Source organism: Gorilla gorilla, chromosome 9 (genome assembly GCF_029281585.2).
Source record: "Gorilla gorilla gorilla isolate KB3781 chromosome 9, NHGRI_mGorGor1-v2.1_pri, whole genome shotgun sequence".
Lineage (NCBI taxonomy): Eukaryota > Metazoa > Chordata > Mammalia > Primates > Hominidae > Gorilla > Gorilla gorilla.
Window position 1 is genome coordinate 101,738,731 of NC_073233.2, and position 22,339 is coordinate 101,761,069.

Sequence of the window (22,339 nt, forward strand, 5' to 3'; positions counted from 1 at the left end):
GGCCAAGGCCAGCTGTGGTCCAGTCCCCAATCTCACCTGGAGCCCCAAGACCTCAGAGGATTTTATCAATTTCTAATACTCAGAATAGCATTTTCCAGTATAGCTTTCCAGATCCTTGAAGAAGCCTCATGCATTTCGTAAGTTGCTCAGAGAACTCTGTGCATACTGTGGGCTTCTCTTGATACCCTGACTGTGAGGTAGGCAAGGGCCAAGCGTTCCTCAGCCCAGGTAGGAGAGGGCAAGGGCCTGACTTGAGACGTGAAGTGTTAGTGACTGAGGGGGACAGATGCAAAGCTCGAGATGACTGATTTTCCAGCTGCATCACCCACTATGCAAGCTCAGCTTTCACACAGGTGGCATCCAGCTCGTCAGGAGGCCAGGTGCTGTCCATAATGGAGATGAGCTGTTGTTTTACTTACAATGGCCTAAGTTTGAGCCATGGGAGGGAAAATCCAATTAACGTTGGAATGAGGGAGGAAGAGAAAGATAATTTTCTCTATTCCTTGTATCCAAAGCTGGCCTCTCAGGAGTCCATTGAGCTCCTCTCCCATAAAACTCCCAGCCACCGGGCCTCACCAATGAGCAACTCACTGCAGCACAACAGCACCAACCCCCACCCCCAGTCTCTTTCCACCTCTGCTCTGAGGCAGCAGATTGTCTAAAAGCCTCAGGTTTTCTCACAATAGCTCCCACAGCAGTGCTTGCTTGTGGGATACCAGATGGGGGGGTGGTTGGCACAGCAGTTGCAGAGCAGACAGGAGCACAGAAAGCATGTTCTAATGCTGGCTGCACATCCATCTGGAAATCCTCTGGCCTCTGATACAGGGACTCTGACAACAGGCCATCCTGCACACCAGAGCGAGTGTCGTGAGCAAGCAGCCAATGCCTGCACTCACCCGTTGGTTGTGTGTCAGCACGGCCCTGATGCTGCAGCCAAGCGAAGCTCCAGGTTCAAAGCCTCAATCACTCTTCTCCTTGAACTTAGCGCGAGTCCTAATACTAGCTTTGTCCCATCCACAGTCCTCAACTCCATGCAGTCAATGTTGTTAATCTCCCACTGTCCTGTTAGGAGCGGGCTGCAACAGGACCACACACAATGGGTATAATAGCTGTGCTTGCTCTTTTTGTTGGAGAATGGTTTCCTCTTGAGGTAGGAATGCAGTCAGGCCCAGCCTTGGCTAACACTCAACATCTTCCAGCTCGATCTCCTCAGTTGTGCTTTCTGTAAAGCAAAGACAAGTCAATGAGTTGGAAATCAAGCCACATATAGTGCTTTCTTCGTGAGAACAAGATAACACATGCCACCTCTGGCCTCAAAACCACTCATGGATTATCACAAGGCCCAGGGGGTTACCTTTGAGTTTGTGTCTTCTCTTCCTCTGAAATTTATACGCACACTTATTACAAACCCACATGAGGCTGATTAATACTGCGGCCACAGCAGCGAGAAAAGCAAGGATGACAGCGACAAAGTGCAGGTCTTCATAGAGGATCTCTATGGAGTGAGGGTGAGGGGAGGGGGAAGACAACATTTCTTTTAATATCGTGAAATTGGCCTCCCATACATTCACAGTTCAGAGGGGTGCCTGGGGCCCTGGGATGTCTTACCAGAGACGTGCAGCACGATGGTGCCAAACTGGCTGCTCCCCAGGCGCTCCGTCACGGTGATGACATAGTAGCCGGAATCCCTCACTCCCACACTGAAGAGCTGAATGGAGCCGTTGTCAAAGGTGCAGACTCTGTCCTTGTGGCTTTGGGAGATGTTGGCCTGAGTCCCTGGTTTCCACTCCACGATCTTCTGCGTTCCCCAGTTGGATGAATATGTCCATTCGATGGTGGGCACTCCATGACAGGAGTACTCAACTGAGAGCAGGATGTCTTCTTTGACGGTGGCATTGATGGTGGCCTGAGGAATGTATAGGGACACGCCCTGACCTGCAGGATGATATGCTGGAATTTGGGCACATATATATGGCTTTATACTGAAGTGAACTTATATAATTTGTTAATCTATTACACAAATATTTATTGCGTGCCTATTATATGCCAGGAACTGTTCTAGGTTCTGGTGCTTAAGTGATAATGCTGAACAAGACACAAGGCTCCCTGGAGATAGAGCTCTCTACACACAGAGCAACCTTTTTCCATTTTGAAGACTATTTAGAATGCTCCCTTTTATTTCAACCTGAAATCTGACACCTTTGTAGCAAGGTAGACTACAGAGGTTCTCTCCCAGTATATGGGGAGCCCTTCTGATGCCCAAGGACTCTTCTCATGACTCTCTGGGTCACTCCTTCTCACTCAAGCCCTCAGTGTGTGACATAGTTATTCTTTAACACAGAACAAAGTGCAGAGTTTAAGACGACTGAAATAAAGAAGAAAACAGAGGTCAAATTCCAGGCCAGACCTTGGAGGGTGGGAATCGTGTTTTCTTTATCCCTATGGTCCCTGAACCCAGTACAATGCCTGGAACATAGTGGTTGGTCAATAAATGTTTGCTGAGTAAATGAATAAGTGAATGACCAAATATTTACAGCAACAAGAACATGAGCCTTTTCCTAATAGGAATGTTGATGCTTGGGTGGTTTGAAAAATTAGGTACATCTAAAAGCTAACATACATATAGGGAAGAGAACTATATTTAAGACTTTCTGTGCCAGTTACTATGTTACCTACTTTATAATTATTATCTTTTATTTTATTTTATTTATTTTTTGAGATGGGGTCTCGCTCTGTCGCCCAGGCTGGAGTGCAATGGCTCGATCTCAGCTCACTGCAACCTCCACCTCCTGGGTTGAAGCGATTCTCCTGCCTCAGCCTCCCAAGTAGCTGGGATTACAGGTGCCTGCCACCACACCTGGCTAATTTTTTGTATTTTTAGTAGAGACAGGGTTTCACTATGTTGGCCAGGCTGGTCTCAAACTCCCGACCTCATCATCTGCCTGCTTCGGACTCTCCAAAGTGCTGGGATTACAGGCATGAGCCAGTGCACCCAGCCATCTCCTTTATTTTTTACATAGGCACACCAACATGCCCACATAATGGAAGAGAAGGGATTTCAGCACAGCTCTGATTCCAATCCTGGATCTCTACTTTGTTTTCTGTTTTGTTTTGCTTTTGAGACAGTCTTGCTCTGTGTCGCCCAGGCTGGAGTGCTGAGTTACAATCTCAGCTCACTCAACCTCCGCCTCCTGGGTTCCAGTGATTCTTGTGTCTCAGCTATCTGAGCTGGGATTACAGGCATGTGCCACCATGCCAGGCTAAATTTTTTTTGCATTAATAGTTTTAGTAGAAATGGGGTTTTGTCATGTTGGCCAGGCTGGTCTTGAACTCCTGGCCTCAACTGATCTGCCTTCTCGGCCTCCCAAAATGTTGGGATTACAGGCATGAGTCACCATGCCCAGCTCGTATCTCTACTTTGTGGCTATCTATCAATCATGTATCTATGTTTCCTGATTTCTCTGACCTCAAATATGAGCAGTTGCACTAGTGATTACTGCTGTAAGATTTAGAGAACTATATTTAGAACTAGTGACGAATCTATATTATAACTTCTGTGCATTTCATGTACATTCTGTTAACCATGTTGGTCAAGGTTACTAACAGGTTAATATCCTGGGAGACTACCAGCCCTTTTCACACCCTCGTGGAACTTCAGTTTGAGCATTTCGGTTACTTTGGCCCAAGAAACAGCAAAACTAAAAAATAAATAAAAATAACAACTCCAAGTTTCTCAGATGCTGATACAACTGGAAACTGGCTGACTGGTTCTTGCTGGTTTTTGTATTTTCTCTGGACCAGAGAAAGCTCTTTTTCCTTTCCCTTTTTTTTTTGGTAGAGATGAGGTCTTTCTGTGTTGCTAGGACTGGTCTTGGACTCCTGGCCTCAACCTCCCAGAGTGTTGGGATTACAAGTGTGAGCCACTGTGTCCGGCCTAGAAAAACTTCTTTAAAAATTTTTTTTTAAATTTAATTGACAAATAAAGATTGTATACATTCAAGGTATACAGCCTGATGATATATCTCTATGTTGCGTAATGATGATCACAATTAAATTAATTAATATATCCATCACCACTCACGCTGAACATTCAGTCCCCAGAATTTGTTCATCTTATAACTCAAAGTTTGGACCTTTTGATCTGCATCTCCTTCTTCCCCACTGGCCCCAGCCTCTGGCAGCAACAGTTCTACTCTATTTCTATGAGTTCAATTTTTTTAGATTCCACATATAAGTGAGATCATACAGTATTTGTCTTCCTATGTCTAGCTTATTTCATTTAGCAGCTTAGCATGATGTCTTTCAGGTTCATCCATGTTGTCACAAATGGCAGGATTTTCTTCTTCATATGGCTGAATAATATTCATATATATATTTATTTATGTATTCATCTGTCTATGGACACTTAGGTAGTTTCCATGTCTTGGCTATTGTGAATATGGTGCAGTGAACAAGAGCATGCGGATATCTCTTTGATACACTGATTTCAATTGTTTTCGATATATACCCAGTAGGATTGGTGGATTGTATGGCACTTTTTTTTTTTTTGAGACAGAGTCTTACTCTGTCACCCAGGCTGGAGTGCAGTGGCGCAATCTCGGCTCACTGCAACCTCTGCCTCCCAGGTTCAAGTGATTCTCCTGTCTCAGCCTCCCGAGTAGGTGGGATTACAGCAGCCCGCCACCATGCCTGGCTAATTTTTGTCTTTTTAGTAGAGATGGGGTTTCACCATGTTGGTCAGGCTGGCCTCGAACTCCCGACATCAGGTGATCCACCCACCTCGGTCTCCCAAAGTGCTGGGATTACAGACATGAGCCACCATGCCCGGCTGTTACTTCTATTTTTAATTTTTTTGATGAATCTCCATACTTTTTTCATAATAGCTATATCAATTTACATTCCCACCGACATTGTGCAAGGGTTCCCTTTCTCCATATCTTGACCAACATTTGTCATCTTGTCTTTTTGATAATAGCCAGCCTAACAGGAGTTAGGTGATATCTCATTGTGGTTTTGATCTGCACTTCCCTGATTAGTTCAGCACCTATTTATGTACCTGTTGGCCATTTGTATTGTTTTCTTTGGAGAAAGGACTATTCAGGTCCTTGTGCCCATCTTTAAATCATGTGTTTCTTTTTTGTTGTTGTTTGTTTTTTGCTATTGAGTTGTATGAGTTTCATGTATATTTTGGATATTAACCCCTTTCCCGGTTTGCAATTATTTTCCTGAATTCTATAGATTGCCTTTCCATTTTGTTGATTGTTTCCTTTGCTGTACAGAAGGTTTTTAGTTTGATGTTGTCCCACTTACTCATTTTTGGTTTTGTTGCCTGTGTTTTGGGTGTCATCCAAAAAGTTATTGCCAAGACCAATGTCAACAAGTTTTTCCCCCTATTTTCCCTTCTAGGAGTTTTATGGTTTCAGGTCTTACACTTAAGTGTTTAATCCATTTCAAGTTAATTTTTGTGAATGATGTAAGATAAGGGTTCAATTTCACTCTTTTACATGTGAATATTCAGTTTTGCCAACACCCTTTATGAAGAGACTCCTTTCTTCATTGTGTATTCTTGGCACTTTAGTCAAATATTAGTTGACCATATATAAGTGCCTTTGTTTCTGGGCTATTTTGTTTCATTGATCTATGTACCTGTTTTTATGCCAGTGCCATACCATTTTAATTTACTATAGCTTTGTAATTTACTTTGAAATCAGGAGGCATGATGCCTTCAGCTTTGTTCTTCTTTCTCAAGATTGCTTTGGCTATTCGGGATCTTTTGTGCTTCTATATGAATTTGATGTGTTTTTTTTTTTTTTTTTTTTTTTTTTTTGAGACGGAGTCTTGCTTTGTCGCCCAGGCTGGAGTGCAGTGGCGCGATCTCGGCTCACTGCAAGCTCCACCTCCCGGGTTCACGCCATTCTCCTGCCTCAGCCTCCCGAGTAGCTGGGACTACAGGCGCCCACTACCACGCCCGGCTAATTTTTGTATTTTTAGTAGAGACGGGGTTTCACCGTGTTAGCCAGGATGGTCTCGATCTCCTGACCTCGTGATCCGCCCGCCTCGGCCTCCCAAAGTGCTGGGATTACAGGCGTGAGCCACCGCGCCCGGCCTGATGTGTTTTTTTTTTGAGACAGGGTCTCCCTCTGCCACCTAGGCTGGAGTGCAGTGGTGCAATCATGGCTCCCTGCATCCTTGACCTCCCTGGGGTTAAGGCGATCCTCCCACCTCAGCCTCCCAAGTAGCTGGGACTATAGGTGTGCACCACCACATCCAGGTAACTTTTGTATTTTTTGTAGACACAGGTTTTCACCATGTTGTGCAAGCTGGTCTCAAACTCCTGGGCTCAAGCTATCCAACTGCCTCAGCCTTCCAAAGTGCTAGGATTACATGCGTGAGCCACTGCATCTGGCCTGCTTTTTTGATTTCTCTGAAGAATGCTATTGAAATTGTGATACGGATTGCATTGACTCTGCAGATCGCTTTGGGTAATATGGACGTTTTAACGATATTAATTCTTCCCATCCATGAACATAGGGTATCTTTCCATTTATTTGTGTCTTCAGTTTCCTTTGTCACTGTCTTACAGTTTTCAGTATATAGACTTCTCGCCTTCTTTGTAAATTTATTCCTAAATATTTTATTATTTTTGATTTTATTGTAAATGGGACAGGTTTTTTTTCTTCCTTTTCTTTTTTTTCTTTTTCTTTTCTTTTTTCTTTTTTTGTTGTTGTTATTGAGATACAGCCTCACTTTATCACCCAGGCTGGAGTGCAGTGGTACAATCTTGGCTCACTGCAGCCTTGACCACCTGGTCAAGGTCAGAAATAAATGAAATAGAGACTAGAAAAATAATAGAAAAGATGTACAAAACTAAGAGTTGATTTTTTAAAAAAAAGAAATAAGGGCCAGGCTCAGTGGCTCACGTCTGTAATCCCAGCACTTCGAGAGGCCAGTGTGGGAGAGGATCATTTGAGGCCAGGAGTTCAAGACCAGCCTGGGTATAATTTAGAAACTGTATCTCTACAGAAAGCAAAAAACTAGCCAGGTGTGGTGGTGCACACCTGTAGTTCTAGCTACTTGGAAGGCTGAAGCAGGCGGATCACCTGAGCCCAGGAGTTCCAGGCTGCACTGAGCTATGATCATGCCATTGCACTCCAGCCTGGGCAACAGAACCAGATCCTGTCTCTAAAAAATTTAAAAATAAATAAAAATTCAAAAATAAATAAAATTGACAAACCTTTAGTTTTCTGACCTGATCTTTATTATTTATTTTCTTCTGCTCTTCTTTTTCTATTAGTTTTCTAATACTTCCTTGAAGTGTAAAGTTAGGTTGATTATTCGACATCTGTTTTCTTTTTTTTTGAGATGGAGTCTCGCTCTGTTGCCCAGGCTGGAGTGCAGTGGCACAATCTCAGCTCACTACAAGCTCCACCTCCCTGGTTCGTGCCATTCTCCTGCCTCAGCCACCCGAGTAGCTGGGACTACAGGCGCCCACCATAACACCTGGCTAATTTTTTTTGTATTTTTAGTAGAGACGGGGTTTCACCGTGTTAGCCAGGATGGTCTCGATCTCCTGACCTCGTGATCCGCCCACCTCAGCCTCCCAAAGTGCTGGGATTACAAGCATGAGCCACCGTGCCCGGCCCGACATCTTTTTTCTTAATGTAAGCATTTATAGTTATAAACTCTCCCCTTAAAACTGCTTTTGCTGCACCCTATAAATTATGGTATGCTATAGTTCCATTTTTATTTGTTTCAAGATTTTTTTTCTTTTCTTTGATACATTGGTTCTTTAGGAGTCTGTTGTTTAATTTCTATGTATGTGAGAATTTTCCAATTTTACTCCTACTGTTGATTTCTAGTTTCATATTACTGTGGTCAGGAAAGACATTTGATATAATTTAAATCTTCTTGAATTTGTTAAGCCTTGAGAAAAACCTCCTCTTAATTAGACAGACTAACTGGGCATTTAACTAGGTGTTAGGAACAAAGCGGTTTCTCCTTCCGTCAATCTATCACATATAATTAGGAATAAATAATCTATAACAGGCCGGACACGGTGGCTCATGCCTGTAATCTCAGCACTTTGGGAGGCCGAAGCGGGTGGATCACCTGAGTTTGGGAGTTCAAGACCAGCCTGACCAACATGGAGAAACCCCATCTCTACTAAAAATACAAAATTAGCCAGGCATGGTGGCACATGCCTGTAATCCCAGCTACTCAGGAGGCTGAGGCAGGAGAATCTCTTGAACCCAGGAGGCGGACGTTGCAGTGAGCCGAGATCGTGCCACTGCACTCCAGCCTGGCAACAAAAGCAAAACTCCATCTCATAATAATAATAATCTATAACAAAGATGAAAAATTAACAGTTTCATGGTTTTAAAGCAAACTGCTTGTTGATTATTTAAAAAGTTGGATTAATGAGTAACCACGTCTGCATCTCATGCTAAAATTAATCTAGAGTGAGTCCAGAGAAACTTAGCGGCTGGGCCAATATTCAGGCCTGGCTCAAGTGCTCTATTCAGGGAGGTTGGTTCAGTACATCAGCCTTCACTTATAAAATGGATGGGCTGGTCTGAAGGTAGTGAGTTATCTCAACTGATTGTTCACAGTCAATTACAGATGAAACCCCTTATTCTGCTCTTTCTCCCCTTCTCACTACTGCTATTGAGTAGTCTTAAAAAAAAAAAAAAAAAGGACAGCAGGCAGCCATTAACAAGAATGAGCTTTGTATGGGCAAGAAAAGACATCTGTGATGTTACTAAGTTAAAAAAATAAACATGTAAAACAGCATACCTAATGTGATCTCATTTATATTTGTGCAAATATGTGCTAGTATATACATATTATGTACGGAAAAATGGAAAAGTGTTGGAGTAATATATGCTAAACTGTTAACAGGAATTGCCCCTCAGAGATCAAATGGCAGGAGAACTTTATTTTCCATGTAAGCCATTTATATAATTTTGAATTTTTCGGTTATTTATTGAGTTAATAATTTTTAAAAATGTACTTTAAAAAGTCTTTTTAAGTTCTCCTGATTAGACTATGCAATCTTGGCCAGCAAAATTTAAAGTTTAAGAGTTTACCTTTGCATCTTCACTTGAATTATTTGTGAAAAGCAGAGAGGAACTAAATTTCTAGGCATTTCCAAGATAGATGGGGATGCCTCTCTTAAAGAACAAGTCACAGAGTAGAAGATTTTAGCAGGACAGAAGTCACTGGAACCTGAACCAAAGGGCTTCCCGACTTCCTGGAGATGGTGAGACCCTCTGGTAACTAATCAGAAAGCTGTCAAGAGGAAATAGTAAAAGTACTAGGAAGCTGAAACCACCTACCGAGCAATGGGCTAGAATATAACACTCAGAAGGGTTACTTCTCCTTTTCTTACAAATAAATTACAAAGGTTGTACTTTTCGGTTTTTTAAAAATTGATTATTCAGAAGGGGGATATATTTCTTGAAATCACAACAAAGGTCAATACTGTTGAGATGACAATTACATCTGTTGAGATGGCAAGAATATAAACTAATGATAGGACAGGTATCTTGCCAACATAGTCTCTGCATTTAAGGAGTTATACAGATACATCTTAATTACTCATTTTCACCTCATTTATCTGGAAAACAACTTATTCAGCAAATGTGATTGTCAGATGCAGCTGGGAACTACAAACTAAGCATCATTGTCATCCTTATCAAGCCTTTAGTTAAGCAGCTAGCATATAGGTCTCAGAGCCTAAGATTCAGGAGTCGTAATTCAGAAAACTGTTACAGTGGGGTGGGTGAGTGACGAGTGATATTACAAAAGGATCATTTCAAGTGGCAGGGAGGTGTAGTGGAGACACCTGATGTGGGCAGAACACACCCAGGCTCTACCCTGAGACCTCCTAGCTGGGAGATCTGGAAAAGTCCTTAATTATGAGAGCCTCAGCTCTCCTGCAAGGATGAGGGTCGATGACACATGTAAGGCCCAGCAACAGGCTGGGCAATGACACAGAACTTTGTGTTCATCCAGGAGCCGCAGCCCCCACCACTTACCCTTCTCTGATCAGGTCTCTGTCACCTGCCTCAGGGTGACTGACCAACTGCCCCAGTTTGTCCAGGACTGAGAGATTTCCCAGGATGTGGCAGTTTCAGGGCTAAAATCAGGACTGTCATGGGCAAACCAACAGAGTTGATCACCTGTGGTGGCTCACGCCTGTAATCCCAGCACTTTGGGAGGCCAAGGTGGGCAGATCACCTGAGGTCAGGAGTTTCAGAACAGCCTGGCCAACATAGTGAAACCCTGTCTCTACTGAAAATACAAAAAATTAGCCAGGCGTGGTGGCTGGCGCCTGTAATCCCAGCTACTTGGGAGGCTGAGGCACGAGAATCGCTTGAACCTGGGAGGCACAGGTTGGCAGTGAGCTGAGATAGCACCACTGCATTCCATCCTGGGCAACAGAGTGAGGCTCAGTCTCAATAAAAAAGAAAAAAAGAAATATTGAAGAGCAGAGAGAAAACTCAAAGATATACCACTGTGTATTTCCGAGGTGTTCAAAGGGGCTCAATAGGGGAGTTGTGGAGGCAGCCAGCCCTGACAGGCTGAGGGAGAAGGAAAGCCAGTCTTCCCTAACACTCTGGCTCCCTAATGCATCTCCAGGGGTCAGCATCCCATGCACCCCCATTTCAGTTGGGACCTCACTCTTGTTCCTGAGCTCAGCACTGCACTTGCCACAGCCCCCTCAACAGCTGGGGACAGGCTCATCGGGTGCTGGCCTGTAGTTCCCTGAGGTTAGGTAATTTGCCCAATGTCACGGTAAGTGGCTGAGCAGAGATTCAAAACCTGAGTACTTTTCACTGTCCTAGTAATGAGCCAGGGAAGTTTGCAGAAGGTGAGGAAGGGAAAGGCACTCATTTAAGGTGGGGCATAAATAACAAGATTTTAAAAGTGTGGGAAAGGGAGGAAGCCCAATCTCAGCTGAGAGAAAACTAGGATGACCCAGGAAGGCAGGAGGGATCCAAGACTCCTCAGATTTGGGACTTGGTGATTAAGAAGTGCAGGGTGGCCATGGGATAAGGAAGCTGACAGAGTGTGGGGCAGGGTGGGGGCAGGGCAGAGGCAGAACAGGACCCACAAGGGTGTTCAAATAGGGCCATGACATGATCTGAACTGGTCTTCTAGAAGGACGGTCTGGCAGAATTCATAATCTTACCATTTACATACATCACATGTACTGCCCTGGGCCCCTAACAGGTGTTTGTTCTTTGGGAGAACCTAAGGCTGGAGCCTAAACAGCCGGGAATAGCTAGTGGCGCCCTGCATCCCCTGGCCACCCTGTGCCAGCCTCTGAGAGAAGGGGTAGTAAGAAGTGGGCATGCGTAGGGCAGGTCTGCCCAAGACCGCAAGATCGTTATAGAGAGAATTGTTGTCCTATTCATCTCAGAACCCCCAGTGCCCAGGACAGGGCCTGACACTTTGTAGATGCTCAAAATATACTTGCATGAATGAACAAATGGTGACATGTGTGCCCTGCCTGTCAAACTGTTGCCAACCAGGAGAGAGCAGGAAAGGAGTATCTCCGCTGAGCTGAGGGTCACTGGATCTAGCTGGGGAAGGCGCTGGAGGGACCCCTTTCCCAGCCCCGAGTCTGCTGAGAGTCAAACAGCTAGCAGGAGAAACAACACAGGTTTATTGTTCAGTTGGTTCTTTTTTTTTTTTTTTTTTGAGATAAGGTCTCACTGCTGAGGCTGGAGTGCAGTGGGTGGGATCTTGGCTCACTGCAACCTCTGCGTCCTGGGCTTAAGCTATCCTCTAGCCTCAGCTCCTGAGTAGCTGGGACCACAGGCGTATTGGCCAGGCCCAGCTATTTTTTATTTTTATTTTTTTTGTAGAGATGGGGTTTCGCCATGTTGCCCAAGCTGGTCTTGAACTCCTGAGCTCAAAGTAGTCTGCCCACCCCGGCCTCCCAAAGTACTGAGATTACAGGTTTGTGCCATCACGCCTGGTAGTTTTTTGTTTTTTGTTTTGAGACACAGTCTTGCTCTGTTGCCCAGGCTAGAGTACAGTGGCACAATCATGGCTCACAGCAGCCTCCACCTCCCGAGTTCAAGCAATCCTCCCACCTCAGCCTCCTTAGTAGCTGGGACAAAAGGTGTGCACTAGAGACAGGGTTTCACCATGGTGTTCAGGATAGTCTCGAACTCCTGGGCTCAAGCGAACCTCCCACCTCAACCTCCCCAAGTGCTGGGATTACAGGCGGCACAGTTTTAAGCCACAACTAAAATATCCATGTTGCTGCCCAACTCATGCCATTCTTGAAACACCTGCCTGCCAGTAATTTGGGAAACACAGCTTTGTGTATGAGGTCAATACAGCACCCCCAAGTAATAGCTTTCCTGTTTAGTGGTGAAGAACAGTGCTGATAGCTGCCCTGGGCACACAGTTCACAGGTACCCATACCTTCTGTGAGCTCAGGTGGTAATTCCCCCTCTCAGTGCCTGATTGCTCAGAAACCAAAGCTCAGCTCATCTTGGAGAGGGCTCCCCATGATCTTTCTGTTTAATGGCCTTGGGAAGTCACCCAGATGTCAGCCAAACCCAAACAACGTAAACAGATGCAGGTTTAGGTGGAGGCTACCAGGCTGTTCCCCTTCATCAGGTTTCAGAATTTGTACCCAAACCAGGAAAATCACTGGAAAATGGCAACAGTCACCATTTCTGTCAGTTAACACCTGTTAGATATCAGATGTTATATTATACAATATTATCACAGCCCAGTGAAACCAATGCTGGGAAAGTTGACTGAACTGGCCGTTATCAGACTGGCAAAGATGAAGAAGTTTGATAACATTATGTTGTCAGGAGTGCATGGAAGTTACTCTCAAACATTGCTGTGGTGATTGTAAATGGGTGGAACCTGCTTGGATGGCATATGATGCAATCTGTAAAAATATTTAAATAGCACATACCTTTTGACCCAGAAATTCCACTTCTAATAATTTATCCTACAGATAAGATGGGCACATAGATGCAGAGATATATGTGTCACTGTTGTCATGAAGCACAATACAGTCAATTGTAGCAGCAAAAGACTGGAGATGCACCTGTGTGTTCACTGGTAAGGAACCAGTTAAATAAAATATCAGTACTCATGTTTTGGGATATTACAAAAATGTTCAAAAGAATGAGGCAAATCTATATGTGTTGACATTAGATGATCTCAAAAATAATGAAAAAAGTAGAAGGCAGAACAGTGTATAGAGAATGATTCCACTTAAATAAAGTAATTATATGTGTATACACACAGACTCACACATACACAGATAGACATACAGTTATCCATATAAATGCATAGAACATCTCTAAGTTATTCTAAAAACCAGGAGCTGTGGTTGTCTTTGGGGAGAATGGGTGTCTGGAATGGGAGAAGACTTTACATTTCACTCTATACTTTTTTGAACAATAGTAATATTTTAGCAAGTTTGTGAATTACTTAAAAAATAAATACACTGTGACTGTAAAAATACAAATACTGCATGCCAAGATTGAGTCTGAGCTTTAGATTCTTCACATTTGAAAATGTTTTTCACATATACACAATGGACAACCCCATGAGCATTACCTCATTCTATGAAGGCAGGCACTATGCTTTTCCCTTCCCGGGCACTTGCTTATTTGATCACTACTTTACAGATGAGAAAACTGAGGCTCAGAGACGTAAGTGTCCAAGTCTTTGCTAAGTCAAAATTCAGAGCTGAGACTGGAACCCAAGTCTCTTTTCATGGTCCCACAGCTGCCCCTAATAAGGTAAGGCACTTGAGTATAGAGGTGGAGTTTTACATTTCTTTAATGTTTCCCAAAATAGCACATGGCTCAGTGCTGGCAAAGACTTGGGAGACAGATACGACAAAAAGCAAAAGTCTAGACCTGGGCTGTCCAATATGGTAGCTGCTAGCCACATGTAGCTGTTGAGCACTTGAAACTGACTAGTCCACACTGAGATGTACTCTAAGTATAAAATGCACACCAGAATTTGAAGACTTGGTACTTAGTATGTTATACAGAATATAAAACATCTAATTAATAACTTGTTTTCCATTGATTACATGTTGAGATGATAATGTTTCTGGATATATCAGGTTAAACCAAATATATATTCAAAGTCAATTTTACCTGTTTCTTTTTATATTTTTAATGTGGCCACTAGAACATTTAAAATTACATACATGCCTGGGCATGGTGGCTTATGCCTGTAATCCCAGCACTTTGGGAGGCTGAAGCAGGCAGATCGCCTGAGCCTAGGAGTTCAAGACCAGCCTAGACAACATGGCGAAACCCCATCTCTGCAAAAAATACAAAAATTAGCTGGGCATGGTGGCATGCACCTGTGGTCCCAGCTACTTGAGTGGCTGAGGGTGGGAGGATAGCTTCAGCTCAGGAGGCGGAGGTTGCAGTGAGCTGCATTTCAGTCTGGGTGACACAGTGAGACCCTGTCTCAAAAATAAAATAGTATTACATATGTGGTTTGCATGTGAGCCTTGCATTATATTTCTATTGGAAAATGTTGGTATAAACTATCACTTCTCCAACCTCTTGCCAAGAAAACAAAACTTGTTCCCTTGAGATTGTTCCACACTCTCCCCTCTCAACAATGTGAGCTCTCTCCCCAGTCCTTTCTCTTCATTCTTTAAACATGTTGGCGCCTTTTACTGCAAGTTACAGCATCATCCATCCTGTGTCCCTCCAGCATACCTGTGGACAGCCCATCCAGTGATCTCATCTACAGGAACATCCTCCCTCTAGTCATCCTCAGCCTCCACACCTTCTCTCCTTGTTTACTGTTCAATTCCTCCCCTTGGCCTCATCAGTCCTTCCACTCTGACTCCCTCTACTTTTCCCAATCCATCTTCCTCACTTCCCTCCCTACCCAGCCTCAGTTCCATTGCCCATCAGCATCCAAGGACTCCTGTCAATCTTTTCAACACCAGTACTTTCTGCCTTTTCATCATATCTACCTGGTAAGGCCCTAGTCCTGGGACTAACAATGTTCTACTCTTTCTCTGCCTGTACATGAGTAGCCAACCCTGCAAGAGAATGTCACCTGGCAGACACTATTCAGCACAACAAAGCACACTGGTTCTAGGATAGACTCAAGATCACCAAACTCAACAGGGCCCCATCCTGCCAGACAATCTTACTACATAAATTGACACTTCCTTTTCCCACAGTTACTATACAGGCTCCCTCCTCTTTCTGGGATGCTGCTGACACTTCCTTCTGATTTGGTGGTAGCTCTGGCCCACCACACTCACCAGCTGTTTTTCCCATCTCTCTGGTTGCTGCTTCCCAGTATCTTTTGAGGGCTCATCCTCTTTGCTATGATTTAAAAGTCTGTCCCTGCAGAACTCATGTTGAAACTTAAGCCCCTGGCCATGTGTGGTGGCTCATGCCTGTAATCCCAATACTTCAGGAGGTTGGGGCAGATGGATTGTTTGAGGCCAGGAATTCGAGACTAACTTGGCCAACATGGCAAAACTCCGGGTCTACAAAAAAATACAAAAATTAGCCGGATGTGATGATGTGCACCTGTAGTCCCAGCTACTTGGGAGGCTGAGGCAGGAGAATTGCTTGAAGCCAAGAGGTAGAGGTTGCAGTGAGCGGAGATCGCGCCACTGGGTGACAGAGCAAGACTCTGTCTTAAAAATAAATTTAAAAATAAAAATAAAATAAGAAATTTAATCCCTAGTGTAATAGTATAAAGAGGTAGGGCTTTTAAGAGGTGATTGGGTCATGAAGACTTTGCCTTCATGAATGAACGAACCCATTCATGGATTAATAGATTAGTGAGTTAATAGATTAGTGGGTTATCATGAGAATGGGTCTGTTATAAAAGCCAGTTTGGCTCTCAATGAGCCTCCTCACCACACTATGCCCTCTGCTGACTCAGGACTCTATAGAGAGGTCTCACCAGCAAAAAGGTCCTCATCAGATGTGGCCCTCAATCTTGGACTTCCCATCCTCTAGAACTGTAAGAAATAAATTCTTATGGCCAGGTGCAGGGGCTCATGCCTGTAATCCCAGCACTTTTGAAGGCTAAGGCAGGAGGAATGCTTGAGGCCAGGAGTTCGAGAGCAGCCTGGGCAGAAAAACAAGAACACGTCTCTTAAAAAAAAAAAAATTAGCCAGGTGTGGTGGTGTACACCTGTAGTTGCAGCTACTCAGGAGACTGAGGGGGGAAGATCACTTGAGTCCAAGAGTTTCAGGCTTCAGTGAGCTATGACTGCATCACTGCTCTGAAGTCTGGGCAAAAGAACAAAACCCTGTGTCTAAAAATATTTTTAAAAAATTAAAAAGAAATTTCTTTATAAACTATGCAGTCTTTGGTATTTAGTTATAGCAACCAAAAATAGGCTAAGATACTCTGATCTGCCATTAAATCACAGAATTCCTTGAGCTTGATCCTAGGCCCTGTCCTTTATTCTTTATTCTCTCCCTAGGTAATCCCATCTATGCATGCAGCTCTGAGTCCAGTTACTTCCAAATTCACATCACCAACACAACTGCACCTTTGAGTATCAGAATTATTAATCCAACTGTCTGCTTTGCCTCTGCACCTGCCAGTTGACAGGCACTTCAAAATCTACATCTTCAAAGATAAATTAAATGCACACAGAATTGAGTCTACAGCCATGACTATCTGGAAAGATACAGAAGAACTTGGTAACACCTATTGGCTCCAGGGGGTAAGGAGGAGGAACTCGGTGGCTGGAGGACAAGACAGGGACACTTTTACAGATACATATTTTGAATTTTGGACTGTGTGCAAATACTACCTATTCAAACATAAGCAAAAACTAAAGAAGCAAATTAATTTTAAAATAAAACAATAAATGTATAATCCCATCTCCCAAATTTGGTCGTCTGGTGTCCCCAACCTCAGTGAAAGGCTCTCCCAGCCAGTCAGCTCCACAGGACACCATCCTGACACCTTCTCCTTCCTCATCCACTACATCCCATCTGTCACAGGGTCCTGTCAATTTTACCTCCAACATGTAACTTGAATCTGATTTGTGTGCTCTTTCTTCTACCATCACCCTAGTCCAAGCCACCAATTCATGAATGGTGACAATGGTCTCTCAATGTGCCTCACTATGCCTGCTTAATCCCCGCTAACTTACTGTCTACACAGCATCCTGAGTGATATTTTCAAAACTTCATTGTATTTTGTCACCCTACTGTTTAAAACCCTTGTCTGGCTCTCCATTGCTCTAGGAATGAAGTCAAACCCCTTCAAAGGCTTGACTGGCCAGGTGTCATTTGGCTCCTGCCCATCACTTAGGCCTCAGCATCCTCAGCACGCCCTCATACCCTGAGATCCAGGCACACTGCCCTTTCTTCAGCCCCTTGGATTCATCTCGTTCTCTCACACTGCAGGGACCTAGCATAGGCTACTCCCCCTGCCTGCTCCCTCCCTTGTTTGCCTGTTAACCTTCATTCATCCTTCAGATCTCAATCATCGCCTCTTCTGGGAAGTCTATCCCAACTCCAGGCTAGGTCAGGTCTCTTCTTGTATGTTTTCATAGCACTTTTCCATCATAGTAACTATCACAGTTTGTAAGTATACACTTGTGTGGGTATTTGACATCTGTTCTCCCTTTAGACTGTAAGTTCCATGAGGGCAGGAGTTGCCTATTTGGTTCCCTGTTGCAGCCCCAGAACTCTGCAGAGTACCTGGAACATGGATGAGAATTTACGCTCAGTGACTCCCCTTATAGGGTTGTACATCTGATCTGGGGGTATGGGGTACAGAACCCAGGACTATGCCAAGCTGAGCACAGGATCAGAACTTTGGACTCCACAGCCAGTTCTTGTGTGACCCTTGGGATCCTATTTGCTTCCTTCTTTTTGCCTGAAAAAAAAAAATGCACACACACACACACACACATATATTTTGAGATGGAGTCTTGCTCTGTTGCCCAGGCTGGAGTGTAGTGTCATGATCTTGGCTCACTGCAACCTCCACCTCCCAGGTTCAAGCGATTCTCCTGCCTCAGCCTCCTGAGTAGCTGAGATTACAGATGTGTGCCACCACACCTGGCTAATTTTTGTATTTTTAGTGGAGCTAGGGTTTCACCATGTTGGCCAGGCTGGTCTCGAACTCCTGACCTCGGGTGATCTGCCCACCTTGGCCTCCCAAAGTGCTGGGATTATAGGTGTGAGCCACCTTGCCCAGCCTGAAATATATTTTTGATCCTTCTGTCTAAATGTCCCTGTATCACACACATGCATGTGCATGCACCCATGCTGCTATGTATGCCCTCATGCACACACAGCCCAGTTTCTGAGTTCCTGGCAAATGGGGCCACATAGGAAAGTAATCCCAGGAAATGTACCAGGGAAGCAAGGGCTTTAGAGGAAATCAGTCAAGCAGAAGTGGGTTCCAATATCGATCTGCCCTTTGTTAATATCATGACTTTGGCCAAATCAGCTCAAAGTCACTGACTCTCTGTTCCTCATGTGTAAAACAAGGATGTCCATAGATACCTCACAGATCGGATATGTTAGAAAGAATGAAAGTGAATGCAGTATGCCGAATGCCTAGCACAGTGCCCTCACCCCACAAATAAACAATAAATGGTAGGCACGGGTATACCAGGGCTATATGCCAGCCACACCCAGAAGAATCTTAGGACGAATCAGAAGATAATTCATGGTGTGCCTCAGGCTGTTGCAAACACACCCATAAAAAAAGGAATTTTTAAAAGAAAACAGGCAAACTGCTTCTCTGACTCTTAAGAGGAAACTCAGCCAACTGCATGGCACAACTGATTCAGAGCAACGGGGGCCAAGAGATCTGCCGGTGGGTGCAGAGGTTGGCAGAGGAGGGCAAGATGCAGGGGGGTGGGGGTGGGAGTGTGCAGGGAAAGCCAGAAAAGGCCCTTCCCAATCCCTGCTGGGGAGAGCACATACAGTGGAGCCGAAAGACCCAGGTTCTATCTGGGCTGCACACGCTATAGCTGGGCGACTCTGCACAAACCCCTTCCCCTTTCCGAGCCACTTCGTGGCTTTTCTGTCAATGATTCGATTTAAAAAACAAAGTCAGGTGTGGTGGCTCACGCCTGTAATCCCAGCACTTTAGGAGGCCTAAGGCGGGTGGATCACTTGAGTCCAGAAGTTCGAGACCAGCCTGGCCAATGTGGTGAAACTCCATCTCTATTAAAAATACAAAAATCAGCCAGGCGTGGTTGGGGCAACTGTAGACATAGCTACTCGGGAGGCTGAGGCAGGAGAATCGCTTGAACCCAGAAGGCGGAGGTTGCAGTGAGCCAAGAACAGGCCACTGCACTTCAGCCTGGGCGACATAGCCAGATTCCATCATAAAAAAACCCACAAAAAACAAAAACAAAAAAGCAACCAGGCCGAGCACAGTGGCTCGCACCTGTAATCCCAGCACTTTGGGAGGCCGAGGTGGGCAGATCACTTGAGCCCAGGAGTTCAAGACCAGTCTTGCCAACATGGTGAAATCCCGTCTCTTAAAAAAAAAAAAAAAAAGCTGGGTGTGGCGCTGGCGCCTGTATTCCCGGCTACTGGGGAGGCTTAGATGGGGAGGATAACTTGAGCCTGGGAGGTCAAGGCTACAGTGAGCTGAGATCGCACCACTGATCTCCAGCCTGGGTGACAGAGCAAGACCCTGTCTAAAAAAAATAAAATGAATAAACAAAACCATACAGGTAAGAAAGCTTGACAGCCAAGAACAATTCCAGGGGCACAAGCCCTGATTCCAGACCAAGAGAATTCAGTCTCCTTCCACTCAAGAAGCATTTGGGGAAAGACAGGGTCGGGGACCAACATTTAAGGAGCTCCTGCTCTTGGGCCCATGCTCCAGCTCCACTCAGGAGTCCCTAATGAGTGAATTCAGCTGCCCAGCCAGCAACGCCAGGCTCTTCTTACAGCCCGGCCCCTGCAGAAAGGGCCTTGAGAACCCGCTTGCAGTGATTGGCCCAAGGCTGATACCTGATCTGAACTGGGCCAATCAGATTCTCTGTCCCGAGAGTGTAAACTTAGGATGCGGGGCCTCTTAGGTCCTGTGGTGGCCCCAAGAGACAGGCTGCTTCCTGGAGGCCACAGTAAGTGGAACAGAGAAAGCTGGTCCTGGCAAGAGGCTGCCGGGCAGCAGGAGAGACTGGGCTCCCGTGGCCCAGGGACTGCTGGGGAAAGGAGCTGCTGCCGTGGACACATATGGCTTCTGGGGTCCTGGTTCCAGGTCTAGGGAAAGGCCTGGCACCTCTGCCCCTGGCAGGTACTTCTACTTCCCTCTGAATACACTTTCCCTTGGGTGTCTCCTGCTCCTTACAAGTTATTTGGCCTCCCTGAATCTGTTTTCTTCAGGCGTAAAGTGGGAATAGCAACGCCTGCTTTGCATGGTTGTGAAAACTCAGAGTATGACACGCAGTAAGCACTCTCTATGAGGTGCATTAAAAAGAAATATTATCATAGTCCACCAGTGCCAGCTTGAGGAAGTGGGGCAGTGGAGTGATCAGGCCTGGTAGGGCATGGGTGGGAACTGCAGGCTACAGGTAAGGATGGAATCTAGGTAGTGGTTGGTTCCATTCAGACCTGCGCTCTACCCAAAGCTCCCACCCTTTTTGCCTGTTATGGTTTGAATATTGTGTCGCCAAAAAGATATGTTGACGTCCTAACCAGAACTCAGAACGTGACCTTATTTGGAGATAGGTTGTTACAGAGGTAATCAAGTTAAAATGAGGTCATTACGGTGAGCCCTAATCTAATATGACCCTTCTAAAAAGGGGACATTTGGATATAGAGACATACATGCACGTGGAGAGAATCCCGTGTGAAGATGAAGGCAGAGATCAGAGGATGCATCTGCAAGCCAGGGAATGCCAGATTGCCAGCAAACCACCTGAAGCCAGGGAGCGACATGGAATAGTCCCTCTTACAGGCCTCAGAACTAACCAGCCCTGCTGACACCTTGATCCCAGACTTCTAGCCTTTAGAACTTGGAGACAATGAATTTCTGTTGTATAAGCCACCCTAGCAAATGCCCTTCTGTGCCTTTTATTTCCAGAAATAATTGTCCTCAGTTTTCTGATTGGAAAGGACTGAATCAGCTAATCTGTTGTTTTCAAAACTTGATTGTGCATTAGATCATCTGGGGAAGGTTTTACAACATTCTCCTGGATCAATGAACTCAGCATCTGAGGGTGTGACCAAGGCATCTGTGATTTTTTAAAACTTCCCATGTGTTTCCAGCGTGCATCAAGATTGATAACCACTGAGCTAATCCACACTGAGGTGTTAGCAGCTGAAGACCATTTATTGGAATTCCTTTACAGCAGGCACAATGCCTGAAGCCAAAGAACTATGTGAAAGAGCAGTGTTGGAGACACTAGGGACAGCTCTTTCAGGAAGACAGTTGGGGGAAATGGACTATTTCTGGCATCACTCAAATTTTACTGTATCTGGCTAGTCCTATTTCTAGGGATGCTCTGGGGGCTTAGGAGGAAGAACAGGCAGGCAAAGTCATTCCATTTGCTCCCTCCACCCCCTTCAAAACTCTAACACAGTGGTTCTCAGCATTTGGCTCCATTAGAATCACCTGGAGGTGATCACTGAACTAGATTGCAGGGCCCAGTCCCCAGTTTCTCATTCAGTAGGGTGAGGTGAGTCCTAAAAGTGCATTTCTAACAAGTGCTTCTGAGGCAGGAGAATAGGGTCTATAGGCAGGGAACTTAGGGCCCATTTGTGCTGACTTCCTAAAGCTGAATCAAGAGAAAACACCAAGGTCTGGGGCAGGGAATCTGAGGCCAATTCATGATAATTTCCTAAAGTTAAATAAAAGGGAAAACACCTGGGTCTGGGGGCAAGGAACCTAAGGCCAATTAACAAAAACGCCCTAAAGCTAAACCAAAAGGAAAAACCCCACCTTCGCAGGCCCAAAGGCTACTCTCTCTACACCTCTCCCCCTCTTCCAGGTCTCACAGGGAAAGGGAGAGTGCCTTGGATTGGCCTCTGGTCAAGCATGGGTTATCTCTTTATCTGCATAGGCCACCAATTCACTTCAGCCTTTAATTAGCCACGGACCTAATCCTTCATCCAGGTAAGGGGTAACCAACAGGGACTTCAAAAGGAGTACTTATAACCCAGAAAACATTGTAAACTCTGGCTCAGGCTGCCCCCACCCTGCGGAGTGCTTTCTTGCTGTAACAAATCCCTGCTTTTGCTGCTTCATTCCTGTTTCATTCCTTTGTTACTTCATGTGTTTTGCTGAATTCTTTGTTCAAAACACCAAGGACCTGGACAACTCACTCAAGGCTTTCCTTCTGGTAACACCTAGG

The 22,339-nt window shown here is 44.9% G+C and overlaps 1 protein-coding gene across 1 annotated transcript in view; it reads right to left on the reverse strand.

Annotated features, from left to right (window-relative positions):
• Positions 1-166: 166 nt before the first annotated feature.
• VSTM5 (V-set and transmembrane domain containing 5) overlaps positions 167-22,339 on the reverse strand; it is a 31,333-nt gene continuing 9,160 nt past the window's right edge. The window contains exons 2-4 of the mRNA XM_055356095.2: positions 1,609-1,935; positions 1,355-1,495; positions 167-1,222 (exon numbers count right to left, since the gene is read on the reverse strand). Of these exons, the coding sequence (XP_055212070.2) occupies positions 1,179-1,222; positions 1,355-1,495; positions 1,609-1,935 (512 nt within the window). The 3' untranslated portion in view covers positions 167-1,178. The remainder of the gene's footprint in view (positions 1,223-1,354; positions 1,496-1,608; positions 1,936-22,339) is intronic.